The 7,110-nt window shown below is 46.0% G+C and overlaps 1 protein-coding gene across 1 annotated transcript; it reads right to left on the bottom strand.

Moving 5' to 3' along the window:
- Positions 1 to 783: 783 nt before the first annotated feature.
- Positions 784 to 2,075, bottom strand: LOC117595611. Its single transcript, XM_034297440.1, has 2 exons — positions 1,033 to 2,075; positions 784 to 996 (listed from the first exon to the last, which is right to left on the bottom strand). The coding sequence occupies exons 1-2, from the start codon at positions 1,867 to 1,869 to the stop codon at positions 784 to 786; spliced, it is 1,050 nt and encodes a 349-aa protein (XP_034153331.1). The 5' UTR covers positions 1,870 to 2,075.
- Between the last annotated feature and the right edge of the window lie 5,035 nt (positions 2,076 to 7,110).

Below are 7,110 nucleotides of genomic sequence, written 5' to 3'. Positions count from 1 at the left end.
AAAGAAATTGAGTGCACGTGCTCGGGCATCATATCCCGAGGTTGTCTATGGGAAATAGACGTATGAGTGCTGCCAGCATTGCTGCAGAGGTTGAAGGGGTGGGGGGTCAGCCTGTCAGTGCTCAGACCATACGCAGCACACTGCATCAAATTGGTCTGCATGGCTGTCGTACCAGAAGGAAGCCTCTTCTGAAGATGATGCACAAGAAAGCCCACAAACAGTTTGCTGAAGACAAGCAGACTAAGGACTTGGATTATGGGAACCATGTCCTGTGGTTTCCGTGTCCAGAGATCGGGTTGCCTAGGCCCCTGCCTTCGACTGCCGCCCGATTCTCTTCGGTGGAGTGTCATAGTTTAGGAGGCAGGACACAGGCGCAGAGTTTAAGGGAATCATCCTTTAAATGTTCTTCATAAACTTGAACAGAAAACAACAAAGGGAGAGGCAAACTGTAAACTGCCACAATAATCCACAAACACAGCTGGTGCAAACAGTGATCCACAAATGAAAGGTTCAAATGGGCAACTTAAATAGGGTCCCCAATTAGAGGCAACTGCCTCTAAATTGGGACAACCAAAACCGCAGTGGAGAGATGCCTAAAGGCTCCTCTTTGCTCAGGTCCTGACTGTGGCCCCTGGCGCATATAGGTGCCTAGAGGCTCCCAGCCAGGACCTGACATAGAGTTTCAAGTTCCTTGGTATTCACATCACCAACAGATTTAACAGTCCGCCCACCGGAGCCCCTTCCCTCTTAGGAGTCTATAAAGATTTAGCATCAACCTCGTTTTCAAAACAGTAACAACACCTGAACCATCAAAACCAACTTGATTGGCTGTATTTTTGCAGTGGCAACTGTCCTGCCCTCAACCTCAAGGCGCTTCCGAGGACAGAGCAAACGACAGACTTCATCACTAGGGCCAAGCGTCCTGTCATCCGAGACCTCTACACCGGGTCTTGAAGGACAAAGAATCCCTGTCACACAGACCCTGACAACCTCTACCTTAACTACAGCTACATAGACCATGACAACCTCTACCTTAACTATAGGTACACAGACCCTGACAACCTCTACCTTAACTATAGGTACACAGACCCTGACAACCTCTACCTTAACTACAGCTACATAGACCATGACAACCTCTACCTTAACTATAGGTACACAGACCCTGACAACCTCTACCTTAACTATAGGTACACAGACCCTGACAACCTCTACCTTAACTACAGCTACATAGACCATGACAACCTCTACCTTAACTATAGGTACACAGACCCTGACAACCTCTACCTTAACTATAGGTACACAGACCCTGACAACCTCTACCTTAACTATAGGTACACAGACCCTGACAACCTCTACCTTAACTACAGCTACATAGACCATGACAACCTCTACCTTAACTATAGGTACACAGACCCTGACAACCTCTACCTTAACTATAGGTACACAGACCCTGACAACCTCTACCTTAACTATAGGTACACAGACCCTGACAACCTCTACCTTAACTACAGCTACATAGACCATGACAACCTCTACCTTAACTATAGGTACACAGACCCTGACAACCTCTACCTTAACTATAGGTACACAGACCCTGACAACCTCTACCTTAACTATAGGTACACAGACCCTGACAACCTCTACCTTAACTATAGGTACACAGACCCTGACAACCTCTACCTTAACTATAGGTACACAGACCCTGACAACCTCTACCTTAACTATAGCTACACAGACCCTGACAACCTCTACCTTAACTATAGCTACACACACCCTGACAACCTTTACCTTAACTATAGGTACACAGACCCTGACAACCTTTACCTTAACTATAGGTACACAGACCCTGACAACCTCTACCTTAACCATAGGTACATAGACCCTGACAACCTTTACCTTAACTATAGATACACAGACCCTGACAACCTTTACCTTAACTATAGGTACACAGACCCTGACAACCTTTACCTTAACTATAGGTACACAGACCCTGACAACCTCTACCTTAACTATAGATACAAAGACCCTGACAACCTCTACCTTAACTATAGGTACACAGACCCTGACACCTGAACCTCTACCTTAACTATTTAATTGCTATTAACATGACACTGTTAATACCTTTATCATTGTCTAATTCATCTGTTATTTTCTATGTACTTAAATTGTTAAAAGAAAGGAAAATTGACCAATGGCTGATACTGTAACAGCAAGGTCTCAGAGTACTGGGTGTAATTGTTTGTAATGCCCAACAAACTCAGTAAAACCTGGGAACATGAAGTCATCCCCAGTTGAATGGCACATTCTGGACCTGAAACTGAATTCTGCTGGAGCTGCTGGCTAGGGCCAAAACCTCTTGAGTTCCATCACTGACTTAAGCAGCCCAATGGGTTGGCTCTTTCATGAATCCCAACTCACTTTTTCTGTAAATTCTACTTTGTTATTCTGTTAATGGCTTTCTTCTTTTTTTTGTGAGAAACTTCCACTTATGGTCCCTCCTGTGGGTGGTGAGCCCACGGGAGGGCGGCCCCACGTCGCCCGTTCGGGCTGAGCCCGGCCGGGCCCCATGGGGGAAGGCCCGGCCACCAGGCGCTCACATACGAGCCCCAACCCCGGGCCTGGCTCCAGGGTGGGGCCCCGGCTGCGCCATACCGTGCGACGTCACGGTACTCATAATGTTGTTCATCATTAAGGGGGGTCATCATTAAGGGGGGTGGAGAGTGCCTGCCTCAAGTGGAGGAGTTTAAGTATCTAGGGGTCTTGTTCACGAGTGAGGGAAGGATGGAACGGGAGATTGACAGACGGATCGGTGCAGCTTCTGCAGTAATGCAGTCGATGTATCGGTCTGTCGTGGTGAAGAAAGAGCTGAGCCGCAAGGCGAAGCTCTCGATTTACCAGTCAATCTACGTTCCTACTCTCACCTATGGTAATGAGCTTTGGGTCATGACCGAAAGGACAAGATCCCGGATACAGGCGGCCGAAATGAGCTTTCTCCGCAGGGTGGCCGGGCGATCCCTTAGAGATAGGGTGAGAAGCTCGGTCACCCGGGAGGAGATCAGAGTAGAGCCGCTGCTCCTCCACATCGAGAGGGGTCAGCTGAGGTGGCTTGGGCATCTTTTTCGGATGCCTCCGGAACGCCTTCCTGGGAAGGTGTTCCGGTCCCGTCCCACCGGGAGGAGACCCCGGGGAAGACCCAGGACACGCTGGAGGGACTATGTCTCCCGGCTGGCCTGGGAACGCCTCGGTGTCCCCCCGGAAGAGCTAGAGGAAGTGTCTGGGGAGAGGGAAGTCTGGGCATCCCTGCTTAGACTGCTGCCCCCGCGACCCGGCCCCGGATGAAGCGGAAGAAGATGGTATGGTATGTCCTGTGGTCTGATAAGACCAAGATAAACTTATTTGGTTCAGATGGTGTCAAGCATGTGTGGCGGCAACCAGGTGAGGAGTACAAAGACGAGTGTGTCTTGCCTACTGTCAAGCATGGTGGTGGGAGTGTCATGGTCTGGGGCTGCATGAGTGCTGCCGGACCTGGGGAGCAACAGTTCATTGAGGGAACCATGAATGCCAACATATACTGTGACATTCTGAAGCAGAAACTGGGCCGCAGGACAGTATTTCAACATGATAACGACCCCAAAAACACCTCCAAGATGACCACTGTCTTGCTAAAGAAGCTGAGGGTAAAGGTGAACGACTGGCCAAGCATGTCTCCAGGCCTAAAGCCTATTGAGCATCTGTGGGGCAGCCTCAAACGGAAGGTGGAGGAGCACAAGGTCTCTAACATCCACCAGCTCCGTGATTTTGTCATGGAGGAGTGGAAGAGGACTCCAGTGGCAACCTGTGAAGCTCTGGTGAACTCCATGCCCAAGAGGGTTAAGGCAGTGCTGGAAAATGATGGTGGCCACACAAAATATTGACACTTTGGGCCCAATTTGGACATTTTCACTTATGGGTGTACTCACTTTTGTTGCCAGCTATAATCAAGTATTTACAAAAATGTGAGGGGTGTACTCACTTCTATGAGATACTGTATATATAGAGCTCTGGAAGAAATTAAGAGACCCCTAAACCTTTTTCTGTCGTTTCCAAAAAAGTTGAAAAGGAAAGTTTTGAGTGAGGAACAGAAACCTTCAGTTTACAGTGGTTTGCAAAGAATTTTGAGAAATTATTTTGCTAAATAAAATTATATTTGACTCAGGATCTGAGCGACTTTGACAAGGGCCAAATTGTGTAACAGATCATCTCCAAAACTGCAGCCCTTGTGGTGTTCCCGGTCTGCTGTGGTCAGTACCTATCAAAAGTGGTCCAAGGAAGGAAAAGCAGTGATCGGGTATAGATTTTCAAAGGAAGTGTCTGTACCCTGTGGGTGTTTAAAATAAATTTAACAGTAAAAAATTGCCTAAAATATACTTTTTACCCAAGAAGATCCCTTTTCATAATTGTTATTAAGTTACAACATGAAATCAAAATGAGTTTTGTTGTTTTGTGCCACTGAGCAACACAAAAAGTCTAAATGTCAAAAGGAAAATAAAATCTGAAAATGTTTCTAAATGAATCTAAAGGAGTTACATACTTAAACGGCTGAGCTGGGAAACACTGTGCACACTGCAACAATAGCCTGGATGCTCACAAAAGGCTTTCATGGGTGAGTAAAAAAATATAAAACAACACATTAATATTCTCGACTAGAGTTAGCCAGAAGGCAGGGCTCCCCCTTATACGAAATGGGGCCCTGATAGAACTTTTGGCCTCAACACTAAGCACTACAGCTCTGGATAAAATTAAGAGACCACTGCACCTTTTTCTTTCCTTTCCAAAAAAAGTTGGAATGGAAGGTTTTGAGTGAGGAACAGAAGCATTCAAATTTAGAGACCACTGCAATTTGAATGTTTCTGTTCCTCACTCAAAACATTCCTGTTTTGGAAAGAAAAGAAAAAGGAGCAGTGGTCTCTTTATTTTTTCCAGAGCTGTGTGTTTGGCGTACGCCTAGCACCACACATCATCCTCAGGACACCGTCCCTACTGTGAAGCATTGTGGTAGCGGCATCAAAATTGCTTTTCACTGAAGAACCCCATCCATCTAGACAGAGCTTGAGCAATTTTGCAAAGAGAAATAGGCAGAAATTGCCTTGTCCAGATGTAGTGCCGGTCCTCGCCTTTTGGGGGACCTAAGCAAAATTTGATTTGGGGGCTCCCTCTCCCCTAGTAGTCTGGGGTTCATTAGCGGTCTGGGGCCCCCTAGCAGTCAGGGGCCCTAAGCAACCACCCATGTCACGTATAAATAATAACTTTTTGTGTTGATCATAGGCAAAAGCTTCAACTTAAATTCATTTTGATTTCATATTTCAACACAATAAAATGTGGAAAAGTCCAAGGGCGGTGAATACCATTGAGAGCCACTGCACCTGCTGGATTTTATCTCCAGTAACTGGATTTGTGCAAATCCAATAACACCTAGTGATTTTTATTAATACTTGATAGTATAAATACATACAAATGCCATAAACTAAACCTAAAAGACTACCATGAAAACCATAAAGCATGCATAATCTGTGCCATAAAATCTGAAATACTCATCTCTCAAACAAACACTCGCAAGAACCAAATGCATGTTAAACTGAGGTACTTCTACACAGTGTTTATTTGCCATTCCAGTCGAAGAAGCTGAATATTTCCAACGGTCTGATCCTGGTATTATAATGCGTCTGCTATCTGTGATGGATTACCTCATAACAATACATAATAGCGATGGCATGCACCGCTGACTGCCTCCAAATTGGAATTTCATGGGGACCACCACTCTTAATCTGATTCTGCCTCCCATGTACATATACCTGCATGCATTTACACACCATAGACCTTCCTCAATCTTCATCACGTCCCAACAGGCTCTGGACCCAGGCTACACGGTGCCAAGCAAAATGCACAACTCTCACTCTTCTCTGTAAATCAGTGTTTGGCTGCATTGGCCCTGCGATAGAGGTGACTTGTGCTCTCTGTATGGCGGCACGGACCGGACAGAGAACGGACTAGCGCAACAAGAGAGATATAGGAGAGATGATGGGGTATTAGTGTGGCGGCATCAGTGGAGGTGGGAATCAGTGGTTTGCAGAAAGCAATCTAGCGTCTGCTGATTGGGTGAGTCTGCCAGGTAGCACCGCTGAGCCGGCTGATAAATAACGGCCTCTGGAAGTCTGTGGCCGCTCATCCATCACAGAGGAGCCAGGCCAGGTCTCTGGTTATCTAGCTGAGGGCTGATCCTACAGCCATTTCCCCCCAATGAGAACAATAAGGAAGTGAAACACGAGGTCCAAATTGAAGGTTTTTAAAGTGAAAGCCCTAGACATACATTCACACACACACACACACACACACAAATCAATGTGCTCCCGCACGCGCTCAGTGCTCACATCACACACATACATAGAAACGCGTAAAGGCACACATTTACAAGGCAGGCTCATCGTCACTGAATGACAGCTCTCTGCAAATTATAGCCTATGTAAGCTACACTTCCGCCTCCTCTTGTTAGGAGCACATGTAAAACATGATGGCAAACATCGTGGGGTGAGAGGAAGAGAAATGATAAGGAAGAGAGAGCCCACCTGGGTGAAAGGGAGAAGTGAGTAAAAGAGAGAAAGAAAGAAGAGAGAGACAAAGAGAGTGTAACAGAGTGAGAAAGGAAGACAATAAAGAGATAAGGAGAGAGTGGAGAACTTCTGAATCAGAGGTCTGTCACATCACCAAATGATCGGCCCAGTTTCCTATAGTAATTGGGTTAGGCCGTTGGATTTAACCCATTTATTTTCTCAGTCATAAGTTCGTTAAAATATCTAATTTTAAGATGATCATAACTCGTGTTGGAGAAATAGATAGTAATCTGTAGTCCCAGGTTTTTTGCCCCCCCCAAAACACACAAGTACCCAGGCATACAAACATACTAACAATATAGTTTTTTGTTATCGCCCTACAGATTGAAGCTCAGGCCAGGGTACAAGTCCTTGCCCGTTTTTGAGCACAGTTGAAGAGGCCCCTGTTTAAGGCAAGGTTCCTGTGATTGGGACGTCACACAAAAGAAAACAATCATTAACAGTAATTAGAATGTGCTTTATT

The sequence above is a fragment of the Esox lucius genome, chromosome 15, assembly GCF_011004845.1.
Source record: "Esox lucius isolate fEsoLuc1 chromosome 15, fEsoLuc1.pri, whole genome shotgun sequence".
NCBI classification, from domain to species: domain Eukaryota; kingdom Metazoa; phylum Chordata; class Actinopteri; order Esociformes; family Esocidae; genus Esox; species Esox lucius.
The sequence above is the reverse complement of the archived record's forward strand: the minus strand, read 5'-3'. Positions and strand labels throughout refer to the sequence as shown.

Coding starts and splice junctions, on each gene's coding strand:
- LOC117595611 (XM_034297440.1), bottom strand. CDS start 1,869: ATGGTTAAGGTAGAGGTTGTCAGGGTCTGTGTACCTATAGTTAAGGTA. Junction 997..1,032: donor TCTGTGTACCTATAGTTAAG/GTAGAGGTTGTC, acceptor GCTGTAGTTAAG/GTAGAGGTTGTCAGGGTCTG.